This window comes from Hyalella azteca, unplaced genomic scaffold, assembly GCF_000764305.2.
Source record: "Hyalella azteca isolate HAZT.00-mixed unplaced genomic scaffold, Hazt_2.0.2 contig12418, whole genome shotgun sequence".
Lineage (NCBI taxonomy): Eukaryota > Metazoa > Arthropoda > Malacostraca > Amphipoda > Hyalellidae > Hyalella > Hyalella azteca.
This window is the reverse complement of record NW_025942378.1, coordinates 972-15,035: the sequence shown is the minus strand read 5'-3', so window position 1 is coordinate 15,035 and position 14,064 is coordinate 972. Positions and strand designations below refer to the sequence as shown.

The 14,064-nt window shown below is 38.1% G+C and overlaps 3 protein-coding genes across 3 annotated transcripts; 2 read left to right on the top strand and 1 right to left on the bottom strand.

The window, feature by feature from the left end:
* The first annotated feature begins 1,219 nt into the window (after positions 1–1,219).
* On the top strand, positions 1,220–7,344 carry LOC108676334 (mediator of RNA polymerase II transcription subunit 8-like). Its single transcript, XM_047883271.1, has 6 exons — positions 1,220–1,501; positions 2,324–2,482; positions 3,263–3,508; positions 4,960–5,118; positions 5,151–5,160; positions 5,797–7,344. The coding sequence occupies exons 1-6, from the start codon at positions 1,496–1,498 to the stop codon at positions 5,865–5,867; spliced, it is 651 nt and encodes a 216-aa protein (XP_047739227.1). The 5' UTR covers positions 1,220–1,495; the 3' UTR covers positions 5,868–7,344.
* Positions 5,768–12,632, bottom strand: LOC108676337. Its single transcript, XM_018164400.2, has 5 exons — positions 11,081–12,632; positions 10,717–10,781; positions 9,425–10,451; positions 9,140–9,253; positions 5,768–8,923 (listed from the first exon to the last, which is right to left on the bottom strand). The coding sequence occupies exons 1-5, from the start codon at positions 12,599–12,601 to the stop codon at positions 6,956–6,958; spliced, it is 4,695 nt and encodes a 1,564-aa protein (XP_018019889.2). The 5' UTR covers positions 12,602–12,632; the 3' UTR covers positions 5,768–6,955.
* Positions 12,633–13,079: 447 nt separating this feature from the next.
* On the top strand, positions 13,080–13,851 carry LOC108676335 (lysozyme c-1-like). Its single transcript, XM_018164399.2, has 2 exons — positions 13,080–13,182; positions 13,448–13,851. Exons 1-2 carry the CDS (start codon positions 13,095–13,097, stop codon positions 13,597–13,599), a joined length of 240 nt encoding a protein of 79 aa, XP_018019888.1. The 5' UTR covers positions 13,080–13,094; the 3' UTR covers positions 13,600–13,851.
* The last annotated feature ends 213 nt before the right edge of the window (positions 13,852–14,064 follow it).

Below are 14,064 nucleotides of genomic sequence, written 5' to 3'. Positions count from 1 at the left end.
AAGTTGCAAATTTTATGAAATGACATGTTAGCGAAGTGCAAACCGCGATTTTTTAATCAAACAAAAATTTATGACATTCGAGCCGCGAGATTTCATACCTACTGAAATTATATGATATTAGAGCTGCGATATTTCAGACAAAAATAGGACTTTTCCAGACTAGGCCCGCTGGCAGAGTTCTGTATCTAAGGAAAGCTTTTCACCTTGGGTGGAAAGCATTTTTATAAGTGAACTTTCATTCTTAGAATTTCACCCTGTTGACAGAGTGACAGTTGCCTACATTGGGGAATGGGGACCGGGAGCACACATCAACAGTTTGAGGTTTGACAACTGCAGAAGGCAGGATTGACCTTCTCAAGCACAATGCACATGGTGTCTTCAAACAGGGGTGCATCCAGAATCCAGATCCTTCTTGCAGACTTTCTATTGCGCCTATATCAGAGCAAAACTTGACTTGATTACGGCTCCATCCTGTATCAGTCTGCCTCTCATTCACTGCTCACTAGAGACTAGTCACTAAGCTGGATGTGCTGCAGAATGCCTGCCTGCACCTAATCTTGGGGCCTGGGGGCATGACTGCCATGACGTACAAGTTTACAACTCCAATCATACCTCTGTACAATCATATCTACAATCATATCTCCAATCATATCATATCTCCAATCATATCATATCTCCAATCATATCATATCTCCAATCATATCATATCTCCAATCACTGGGCCTATACTTTCAAAAAAAGTTAAGAGATTGTAAGTTCATCAGCCAATCATTGAAGGCCTTTCAAGCAAAATCCACAATTGCAGACAAGAAAATAGAGCGTAAGTACTTGGATTTGAATTTTGAAAGTATAGGCCCTGACCGCTTCACTAATGCAGTTCCCTCAGCCAAGAGTAAACTCCACTCTGTGCATGGCCGTCAGCCTGTCGGCAATCTTTGCTTTTATGAACACTTCCGCCATTGGACCGCCAAGTACCTGTGCCTGTGGTGGTCTCGGTTCCTCTGTGGGAAACTATGGATAACAACATTAAAGCAGTATGGATTCAGCCTTGGGAGAGGATGCTATACAGCTATACTTCACTGTTACTAATGTGTAGTTGATAGCAGTTGTTAATTTGGTGCCTCCAAAATCACATGCTACAGCTAAATTTGGAATTTTGCTGCATTATTGTATTTGTGTACTTTTTTCAAAAATTAGATTGATATAATTTGTATTTTCAGAAAGCTAAGCATAAGTTAGTTAGGAAACTGTCAGTCACTGTTTCTTTGTTGACTACATAAACTGACAAAATTGACCAGGCAGGCTGAAACCTAATCAAGTTAATATTGTATTTAAAATAGGCCTAACATTTCATTTTCACAGGTTAGGTAATATATTTGCTAGTATAAGGTGGCTACAAACTCTCTGGCCACCACGGATCTTTATTGCAGATTAAAGAATAAACTTTTTAATAAATAGTTAGCACCAAAGAGATTAAACCAGCAACATCAACATCATGCAGGTAATTTTTTTTTGTTTTTTTTTGTGTTTATAATAATCACTTTGGTCACTGATACTTTTACTCAAAGATGTTATGAAATGGCCAGGCCAAAATTGTAACCATTTTTACAACACTTCTCTTTAACTTCACTTCTTGTTTGTCTATTTGTCTGTCTGCTACAAATCTTGTGATCAAAATTTAATACACTTCTACTTATCCTATTGATCTGAAAATTTGCACACTTGCGTAAAGTTGGAGACAATGCATGAATCAAATGACAAAATGGATTATTTTGAAAAAAAAAGGAAAGAATAATTTTGTCACCTACAAATCTTATACGGTATATAATGGATATTTGACACACTTTTACCTGTCCAATTGATATGAAATTTTGCACACTTGTGTGAAGTTAGAAACAATGCATGAATCAATTGACAGAACAAAAAATTATTTTGAAAAAAAAAATTCTACGTATATTAAAATTGAAGAATGAATTTTTTTTAATATTTGAAAATAAAATTAGAAATTCATTGCACATCTGTAACATTGAAAACACTGGATTCTTTAGAAGTGTTGTCTTGAAAAAGTATGGTAATTTTTATACTAATTTTTAAACCCATATTATTTCTTTTCTACTCCTATTGAAGAGCAACTTTCTAATTTGCTGCAACTAGCATTAACATTAGGCAATTGTTCAATCTCCAAATTTTCTAATGACTTCTTGGCTGTATGTTGTGTTGATATTTACAGATGTTAATGAACTTAATATGATTTTTGACGTATTTAGTATACGAAAATAAGGAAAATTCCATTAATATTCTATCCAATATTTACAAATTTCAGAGAGAAGATCGGCTTCTAGAGGTGACAGTGGACACTGTGGTCCAGAGAGTCACAGATCTGAAGCAATCCTTGGGGCTGCTGCTGCAGAAACTTGAACACGAGGGAGAGTCTGCAGACTGGCCTGATTATCTGCAGCAATATTCTGTGATATCTGGCCAGGTGATCATACTAAACTATGGGAGTTAGTGAGGTTGTCTTGGTAGACCTGCAAATTGCATAAAATTAACCTTGTTCTAATAATTAACCTTAGTTGAGTGAAGTGCTGGGAGATTCTAAACATCTTGTTTAATTGCTATAAGAAAATTTCCTGCAGATATTGAAAATGTTTTTTATTTTCAATGCTATCTTGTTTTATCCACAAACCTGAAATTAAAGAAATACAGAAAATGTTAGTCATTCCAGTATTGTGTTTGCTTTTTGGGAAGAGCTTATATTAATGAGTAGGTATTATTTTATTTTCTGCCCTGCAATGGTTGAAAAAATTATTTATAATAATGTTTTTTATTGTTTTAATTTAAAATTACTATGGTTTTAATTCCTAGCTGCTTGGTATGCATCATGTAGGTATATACTAGCTACATTGAATTTGCCAGGTGAATAGTGACCTAATTATGTTGAAACTTGGATCCCAATTCCTTTACAATTTCTCAATATGTCAACAGTTTGAAATAATGTTTGAAGTTTACCATGGAAATAGTGAAAAGTTCAATTAAAATTTTCAAATTTTTTATTATATTACATTACATAATTATAACTATTTTCTGCCCAAAATCAGGAGTATAAAATATTGGAGCAAATTAATTTCCTTAATGAATTAATTTCCTAATTAATAATTAATTAATTTAATACCCACTCCTTTGACATTCATGACTCTAGAACAGTGTTTGTAATTTACCAATTTCTAAATAAGGGAATAATATATGTGTGTCTATTTTACAGATGATAACTTTGCTGAAAGTATTACGCAATGAGAAGACTCCTGTGCTGCGAAATTACCTGACACTGCCACTACAGCTCAATGCTGACCCAGATGAAGCACTTTTGCGGAGCACAGAGAACAGAGTGCCGGCTTTCAGTCATGACTTTGTTCCGGATTTGCTGCGTACAAAACCCGACCCAGAGCTCGAGATGAAGTTCCACACACTCAATGCGAAAATGAATATCATGAACTCTGATACTTCATCGGTATGTTGACTGGTAATTTGTGATTCTTGTAAGCTACAATAACTGAAGGGTCTTACAATGTTCTATGACTATACATTGTAGAACACCTACAGAACCTTGCACAAAATGCAGACCTAAGCTAAACACATTAAGAGCTCTCATAGGAACAACATTCTGACAACAAAAAATCCCTCACGCTAGTGTACAAGCAATATATACAATACGCTCCTTGCTGGACCATGCCAGTCAAGCCTGGACACCCATAATTTCACCCACACTCCACAACCACATACAAACCATACAAACACAGCACTCAGAACCGCACTCGGCAGCACCCAAACTACACCATCTAATCACGATCATGAAGAAACCGAAGTCCTCCTTATGAAAGAACACCTAAATATGAAAGGCACCCAATTCCTTGCATCAGTGCTCCACAACCCTCTCTGCCCCTTCCATCACTTTCAGTACCTACCCCCAACACCTAAACAAATAGCTAACACTCCATATAACTACTACCTTGCACTCCATACCACAGCCAACCTCGCCAAACATATACACTCGCATCGAACCCAGAATGTACTCTCGAATCCACCAATCAATAACATAATAATGACACACTGCCAGACATGAGCCATACAAAACAGCAGTTGAACCGTGCAGACAGTGTGCACCTCAGCAGACTCCGCTGTGGCCAGCATCCCTCACTATACGCCTACAAACACTGCGTAGACAACACCCACTTGGAACTGTGCCTCCAATGTCTTACACTGCCCCACACCATCAATCACATTGTGCCTAAATAAGTTGAACTTTGAGGGCTGGCTTATTTCCAGCATGACACGGGCGTCCTGACATGACCATTTACCTGGGATCATCAACAACAACAAAGTTATATTATTGGGAACTTGAATTACAAATTAAAGATGAGCATTTAGATGGAGAAGCAGTTACGTTTCCTGGTAGTGCTGGAATATATTTGTTCTTTTCCCATCATGAATTTGCTCATCTTGGTTTCCATGAATTTGTTCATCTGGGTCTATACTTTAATACAAAATATTTCTTCATTTTAATGTATGCCAGCCTTGGTGAACGTATTCCAAGACTTGGCATTATGACACTGCTTATTTTCGCTTATTTTCGAGTTGCTGTTTTTTACTTCATGGATAATCGATTGTCTTTTAACTAATTATTTCAGGCTATTATTTATATTTGCTTCTTGTTTCTAGATTTTATCTTCAGATAATTTCAATACAGATGGAAAAATTGGTTATGGATTCAAAGTTTTTTCTGTACAAATTGTTAATTTATAACCTATATTGTCATAGTGTTTCATTACATCTCATGATGACATATTGTGGATGTCGACACATAGGGATGTCTCTGACAGCCACATGACTTTAACTTATACAAATAGTTGATCTACTCAACAAAATTCATGATCTCACTCAATAATTTTCTCCAACTTGCAGAAACAAATCAACCAGCACAACAAAGTGGTGAAACACATCGTTGAGATGGTTTCTTCTGCCCGCGATGAGTGGGAGACGGAGACCTCAAGGTCTAGTTTACCACAGACTTGTTCCATTAATGAGACCCACAGCTTGCTTGCTGCCATCGGTACTGGCAAGGGCCTNCTGAGTGAGAATAACGTAATCCCCAGCAACACCAAGGTGACTTAATTACCGTAACTCACATCTGCTTAGTGAGAATAACGTAATCCCCAGCAACACCAAGGTGATTTAATTACCATAACTCACATATGCTGAGTGAGAATAACGTAATCCTTAGCAACACCAAGGTGATTTAATTACTGTAACTCACATATGCTGAGTGAGAATAACGTAATCCCCAGCAACACCAAGGTGATTTAATTACTGTAACTCACATATGCTGAGTGAGAATAACGTAATCAAGTAAATATTTTGTTTTAGAGGTATTTTCTACAGAGATTGTCAGTTATTAATCATATACCTTACTACTAGTTTTTTTGTAATTTATTCCTGTCTGCGAGATTATATTGATATTCATATAAGGGTGCTCCTATAACAACGCAATATTTGTTCACAAAACGCCTGAAATTTCAATAAAAAAAATTTAATTATCAGAAACATTCCTGCCTGCAAATGTTTATAGGAGTATTACTAGAAGAAAATATCATTTTGAAACTAATTTAGTTATTGAGTTTACGTGTAAAATGAAATAAATAATTGCGGGATGAATACTATAAAATGTTATAAACAGATTTAAATAATTAAGGCTGATAGTAATAGCGTTAAATCGTTGTAAATATATTTTTTTTCCCACAGTTGGCAAGGCGCCCAGCTCCATCAAGACCAACATCAAAGCTGCCGGCCAGATGCACCCCTACAGGCAGTGAGGCTCTCAGTCGGTAAGTTCAAGGTTTTATTTTCTTCTGTTCAAATATAAATCCTTGCAAAATAATGATGCATTTACCAGTTGATCGATTTTTTCTTCTGTTCATACATTATATAGCAGGTGGCTTGGAAATGTCTCCAAGTTGAAGTTTTTTCGTTGCCTCTAGGCAGATATAAACTATTATTAACATAGAAATTTATTATCTGACGTTTAAGTGGGTGAAAGGAGAGAGTATTACAAAGAAATTTGACATGTATATATCCTACAAGAACTTGATTGTACTTCATAAGGTACACACAGATGCACAAACTCTTATTATTAAAGTTTACTAATTATATAATTTAAATAAGTTATTTACACTAAAAAAAATTCCGGCTCAAAAATGCAACAGCTTATTGCATGCTACAATTTATCTATAGTTGTAATATTTAGCTAGATTTTGATTTCTTGCTAAAATATTTTGTAAAACTCTAATTATATATCAATTTCGTTCTTTTCACATGTACGAAATCTCAATTGAAGCAGTAACAAATTTTTTAAATTGGAATTCCTCTGCCTTGGTTCTTTAAAAATATGTTGTAGTACCTACTATTGAATTAGTTGTGTAAGATTCAGACGAATTAATGCTTTTGAATAATCGTTGTTTTTGGCATAGATGTTGAATACTGCATTGGATTGTTCAACATCGGAACTCTAGACTACAAATAACAATTATTTATGAGTTTTAACTTACATGTAAAGCGCTTTGGGGGCACCAATTGAAGACCAGCTGGGCACTCGTATCACTGTTCAATAAATTCAACCTGCTGGTCTATTTCAGCACTAAGTATTTGCATGCTTGTTTTATTATTTGCAACAATTGGACGTAAAGTTTATACTTTTATCTCTTGTATAAGTATTTCATTCACTTGGGCCATTATTTCACTCAGAAATTTGGCTGCACTTGTGGTATTGGCAATCCTTCAAATGATCTTCAAGTTTTCTTTGTCATCCATAAAAACTTTAAATCGACTAATTAATAATGAAATTAATTTTTATTTCCAATAAACGTGCAATGTAATATTTTTTAAGCCTAAGCTAGTTTGATGTTTAGTTTTTGTGTACTGTATCTGCACTCGAGCTTAAACTTCGTATTAGGCTTCGTACTGGCCTTGCGCTCTGAGTCGAGCGGTTAAAGCTATCTATTTCAACACTAAAATGTCCCGATGTTTGTCTGAACTGCTTATTATTCTCCTGCGATTCCTTTACAAGGCCCAAGAAATCATCCTCATCTCCGTAGGGTAAAAGCAAAGGTACTTGCCTGCTCTTACCCAAAGCTTTCAGGACGATTTTTGCGTTTGGATTGTATAGAGTTTTCCGCTCGGCTGATTCTTTGGAACTTTCTGGCTCAAGTTCGTAGTGGTAAAGCCTAAGTTGAGATTGCGATTCATCTGAGGCACCAGGCAGGAGAGGCGGATAGCGAGGCTGTGGAACTTTCCACCTCCCTTCTTGTTCTGCGGAAGCGATCACAGAATGTCGGATGTTTTTCTCTTCTGTTGAAACGAACGGTTGGATTGTGGTACGGAATGACCTGTCTTTGGACGAATGGTGAGCGTGCGTAGGCGCTCTAGGTGGGAAAATAGGAACATGTGAATCAAATTTGTGTTGTGCCGTAAAAGGAACTGAGGTGCGGATATCTGATGAGTAACTGGCTGGTGGAATGGGTGTGATGTTGAGTATCATTTCTTTTTTTAATGGAACATCGAAGAATAAATTAGAGGCGGGCGTAGTAAATTTGAAGGGTGTGATAATAGATGTTACTGGGTCCGGTAATGGTTGCTGACGTGATAACACAGCTTTCACTTCCGTGGATGGTCGTTCTTGAGTTGCTGGCTGTACGTTAGTCAATTGTTCTTTGAAATAAAAAGAGCTGTCTTGTTCGTCCAGTGGATGATGCCTTGCATCGGGCGGACTGCCCGATTCTATGCGCTTCCGTGGTGCCTCAGCCTCCGGCCGAGGATTTTGAACCGGAATGACCCTACCTCTTGATGTCGTTCGCGAACGAACGCTTTTTTGTGATCCTAAAATTGTTACTCTGAATGGGTTAGGCGAAACTGTTGTGACTGGCACACGCTCTCTGAAATCAATTCGTCCTTTTTTGGGCAGCCGGGAATTTTTAATTTTGTGAGCTTGGATGCTCGTTGGCTGCGCGGTTGGTGGAAATTCTGCATCATTCGGAACGATTTGGTGGCGGCTAGGTTGAGTTTGAGCCAATGGATTCCGTTGTGTTGTACTTTGTGGTAACTTAAGTTCATTGATTGGAGTTGTCACTGGTATTGTATTTAGGGGCTCTGTCGAAGGGAAGTTGATTCCAGGATAAAACGGAATGTCGTGCGGATGATGGATAGAAATTTTGACTGGTGCTGGTTTAATCGGATTGTGTTTCTTGTTCTGGACTTGGTCATTGATGCCTGTAATGAAACCTTCCAGAAAATTCTTCGTCGGTCTTTGGTTAAACACAGGAATAGGAGTTGGCTGAGGAAGCTTTTCCTCTGATTGAATTTCAATGTGAAAATCGTTGTTTGTTATCACTGGAATTGTGTTTGGATCGTCATTATCGATGTGACCGTCTCTGGGTGGCGGTATATGAGAAGTCGATTGAATTCTTACTGGTTTGTTGGGATGATGTGTTGGGGCTTTGTTGAGTGGATCTTTTGATGCTTGATTCCTCTCGTGTGAAACTGAATGAAGATTTATGTGAGGTTCGGTTAACGGCCTAGGATGTAATATCTCTTGCGCAGCACCAATCAAACTTGGTATTGCGCTTTGTGTCGGGTGTTGGGACGGTGCAACTGTAGTTAAGGAATGGCCTGTTATACGGTTCCTGAGCGTTAGTCTTTGTTGATTGAAATGAGGTTGGGAAGAAGTAGCTTGGGCTGGCCAAGACGTCGTGGCAATTGGCGGCAACGCTGTCGACGTACCGATAGAGTTGATGTGTTCGTACGTCACTTCAGCCCTGAATCCTCCGTCGTCTGCGATGTACGTCACCGTCTGTATGCGACCATCCGGTAGCGCCACCTGCGTGAGACACACAGTATCCTGCAGTATGGATTGGATTCATAGTTACAATAAAATTACACACGCTGATTTTTTCTAAAATTTCAACGTGGATGCATGCGCTGTTAATTTAAATTTTAAAGGAAAGTTTACATATTTCCACAATTAACGTGAAAGTGCTGTGAACCACTACGTATACCTACGGTACTCATTTGTCTCGGCTCTGGATTGAATTACCTTGTAAGACCCCTTGACTTTCTTGCCGTCCCTTTGCTCGTCGCGCTGCTGGAAGTTGCCCGTGTCTGCAGAGGCCACTTTGTACCCGTACTGCACTGGCTCACCGCGCTCGTCCTGCTCGGGCAACCGCAAAAAATTATTGGACAAGTTTCTTTAGTGAATTCAGTGAATCAGCATTAATAGTATTATAATTTCAGTGTCACGATCAGCCTCAATTATGGGATATGTAAACATGACATTGATATTTGTTCATCAACCGAGAACCGAGATAATAGGCATGCTCACCTCTTGATGTTTAATATAATTGTCATTGTCTTCTAGATAATCTTCGTGACTGTATGTATAATCAGCGTAGTCATACTCTTCGTGCAATATCCCCGCGTCATCCGAATCTAACGTGCCTCTGTGTTCTTCTTGACTTGCTTCTGCTCCGGCACTAAATTCTTCTGCCAAAAAATATGGCGGCACGGGACTGGTTATGCCATTACTTTGTATCGTCGGAGCAGATGGGCGGTAAGAGGGGACGTGTGGAACGAGAGGGTTGGTAAATGTTACCAAGTTCCCAGGGTGAACCAAACCTGGTTCAATAAACGGACGTGGGACCTCAAGCCTAGGAGGCACGTGGTGAAGTTCCGGAAGAGGAGAGATCGGGACCGGAAGAGGTGAAATCGGGATAGGTATCGGGTTGAGAGGTTGTTGGTTCCTTAAGTCGCCCATTCCTAGGACAAACACAGGACTGATTGATGTTGGGAAAACTGGATTATAAGGATTTATCGCTGATGGATGAACGATTTGAGGTGTTGGTGTACGTGTCCTCCCGAATACCGGATAATTATATGACGAGAAAAGATTCTTTCCTGCATTTTCCGAGCTGTTTTTATGCACTCTTTCTTTACTGTCTTCTACAATTTGAACCTCATCACTCGTAGTTGTGCCAGGCGTAGTAGTCTTGTTAGACAAAGGGATCTTTCGTGTTATTTTCTTTGGCTTCGTGGTATAACGTGGCTGGCTTGGTGCTGGATCGTATAAGTCGTCGTAACTAAGATATTCTTTTGACGTTTTTCCATCTGATAAGTTGTGTGAATCGATAACACTTGTGATGCTCTCGTGTTCTGTTTTGGCTTCGATCTTGAAGGGAACCGGACGATGCTGCTTCTCGGTCAGTTCTTTCGAAGCTTGGTGTGTGGATGACGGATCTTCCTCTTCATAGTGGAATTGGTTTTCGGACTTGATAAAAGAAATGTCATCGGCTTGTTTACTACCAGGGTGAATTGCCAATCGGGGTTTTTCTTTTGTCAAACTACTTCCCCATCTGTAGAGGAAGTTGAAAAGAGGTTTCTCATCTGTGTAAGACAAGTAATTTCCACCAGCTCGTCGTAATTATTCGCATAACAATCACTTATCGTGTTATCAAAATTTTTATAAGGAATTTTACCTGTATAGATTATTCTTAATAAACATTTTTGCAAGTTTGATGAATTAATTTGAAAATATTTTCAAATAAAATGTGCAGGTCATTCTTAAAAAGATTTTCCTATATGTTAGGTGAAATAATATTCAAATACATTAAAGCTTACCTCGTACTAAGTTCGTCCATTTCACCCTCTGTTGCTGGAGCGTTGATTGTGGAGGCGTTACCATGCTATGGAATATGAACGTCAGACGTTCTATTATAGGTTATATTGCTGATGATATATTTCTCCGTACTCTTTACAATGGAAATGCAATCGTGCAGTCAGTATTTTGTTCAACTTATCGGATAACCGATCTAAAAAATGGAAGGGTATTCATTTTGTCTGTTGTCCCTTCATATTTTTCTCTTCGACTATAACAAATGTATGCATCGGTAACTTTATTTTATTATGAAAATCATGTTTAAATCAGAATAATGCTCAAATCGAAATCATGCTTGAATAAATAATAAATTTTACTATACAATACCTGTTTATTGTGCTGACGCCTCGCTCGAAGCCTCGCACTTCTCTGCAAGATGGATTTTCTAAGCTCAGGCGTAAGTCTCGATCTCAGTTTTTTGCGGACATCGGCGTCGGACAATTTCGGTCGAGCGTCCGTACCCGAATTTCCTGCAGTGACTGATTCTACTACGTTGGTACCTGCAGCTTTCTGATGATTTGCCCGGGTTTCGGAAAGTTGATAGTTGTCTGCTGCATCATGATTGTCTGGGAGTGAAGTGATATTCTTGGAATATTGAATAGTTTCTTGATAATCAGATCTGGGTCCGTTTCTTATTTCGTCGTTCGTTTGCCGGGCGTCTGTTGAGGACGCACCGACGTACTTTTCGATATCTGACTCGTCGCTTTCTTCATTTTTCATCGTTGATTCATGGACTCTTTTATAAGCATAATCTCTTTGTGAACTTGAGGTAGTTGACGACACAATTGCAATAAGCCCTTCTTTGTCTTGTTCGTATATTGGGAATAAATCAAGATTTGTAGATTCTTTTGATTGTGAGTTAGATTTTACGAAGTCATCCAATTTCAATTTCAAAGTGTCTTGATTGCTTCCTGAATAATTACTGCGCAATCGATTACTATCATTGCCATGATGTAATGTCAATTTCTTCACGTCATTCACTTTTGGCTGCTCGAATTTCCTTTCAAGGCTTTCTTTTGATTTTGAGCCATTTTGAGATCCAATTCTGGTTTTTGGTGTTAGTCGTCTGAGCCTCAAGTTTCGGGCATTCTCATCGAGTTTTTCTTTTGTAATTTCTCTTGGAGTCATCATCACATAGGAACTTTGATTTCTAGTTGACGAAGTGACTTTTCTCTCCTGTAGTGGAGTTTCTACCGAACCATTTGTACTGTTGTTCTCTGTAGCAGTGTTGTGTTTGTCGATATGTTTTTCTGCGTCGGTTTTGGTTTTATTTTCGAGCTTTTCGTCGTAGGCTGGTGTGGTCAGTGAAGCATGTGGTTTTAAATCATATTTTGAAAGAATGCTTTGTAGTCTTTCTTCGTTTCCCTTAGCATTCATCAATGACGCTTCAATTCCATCAATTTTTCTTTTCGACGTAAGTTTTCTTCTTGTTTTTCTACGCTTGGAATTTATGAAAGTAGAAGTTTCCTTTTCCTCAGTAGGTTCAATATTATCTTCTCGATGTGATGTTTTGCTGGAAGTTAATTCATCAGTGTCGTTAACATATACAGATTCCTTGCTAATGGTATAAGTTTCCGTTGTTGTTGAATCACTCGTCTTGATCATTCCCAAGTTTAAAATTTCTGCACTGCCTGGGTTTTCATGTCCCTCCATTTTTCCCCGAGAAACTTGCTCTCTAAACGAAAGCTGTCGGTCTTGAACGCTATCACTCTGTGAAATTAAATGATTTTTTGGCAAGGTGGTTGTGTCATTTTCTTCATATTTCAAACGCCTGCTCAACCTTGCTGCTTCCATCAGCCTGAAGACCGCCTCGGGGTCGTAGCTTCCCTCTTCGTCTGATTCCAACATTTCAGACGCTACGGTTTCTGCAACAGCGCTTGACCGCACCTAGAAGAATAAGTAGAAATATTAATCTATATGCAAAGATTATGCTGATATCAAAAATTCACGAATTGTTATACTATGCTCAATGCGCGCTATGTAATTGCCTGCCCTATCACCATGTGATGCCTGCCCTAATTAGCATTCCTTTAGCGCACAAGCTTCTGGAAGTTTGCATGCCGCAGCTCTTGCGTAAACAGAGCTCATACCATAAATGTACAAAATGAATTATATTAGTCATTTGACCTAAAAATGAATTAAAACTGTGAATCCGTACCAGTGTCCAAGCGGAACTAAAGGAAAGGTCGGAAGGAAATTTTGAGAGGAGTGACGTACAATACGATTAAATTAATGTCAGTGATGAATCCTAGTTTTAATTGTTCGGTTTCGATGAAAACAGTGTTTTTTGATAATCTTGTATGTTCGTCTGGGAGCATAATTTCCTCGGTTGAATTAATACATGATCATTTCTTCCTCTGCGCAGATCAACGACTATTATTGGTGTAATTCGGGCACAGGCACCAACGACTGCAACATCAATTGTGATAGTGAGAAATTTTTTGCATAATTATTCATTTAGTTGCTATCTGTTAGTGAATTAAAAATTACGAATGGGCCCAATAAGAAAATCGTAGCTTTACTCAAGTTTTTTAAAACACAAAAGTAAATAAACTACAAATTTTTCTCGTGCAAATACTTCTCATGGAAGCCCATGATTATTTTAATTTATTGAATTGGTTTCCACATTCAAAACTGTAACTAATTGATTTTTAATTCGTTTACGTTGCTTAGAACATGTTTTTCGAATTTCAGAACTGAAGGACAACGATATTGCGGACGACGTCAAATGCGCCAAGAAGATTTTTGCGCGCCACGGCTTCAACGACGCCTGGAACGGCTGGAAGAACAACTGTAAAGGCAAGAACTTGTCCTCCTACACCAGTGGCTGCAACCTAACTTGCTGAGCGCCCCTGCTTCGTAAACTGATGGATCTTCCTGCGCGATGATCGGCATTTAATGATTTAGTTCAATTTATTTAACATATTTATTCCAATTATAATTGTGTGCATTCTGCCTCTACAGCGCATGCTCAATGCGCTAACTTGACATTTTAACGCTATTTGATCATATTTATTTGTCCCAATATTGACTGATTTATGAATTGCTCTGTAATCTCTATATCATATGTGTTTTTGTATCATAATATAAACCCAGGGGGGTAAAATATGCCTTTTATTGTCCTTGTTATTCCTTATTATTAAAAAAGTTTTAAGTATCTCTCATTAGACAGTATATTACTTTAAATTTAATTGCCTTTCTGCGTTACATTACACCCACATCCGCATTGCTTTAAATTTGAAAGCTCTATATTACAACGATTCTATCAAGCATGGGTTGAGACCTTATCCATTTTGCATTTTTCAAAGTCA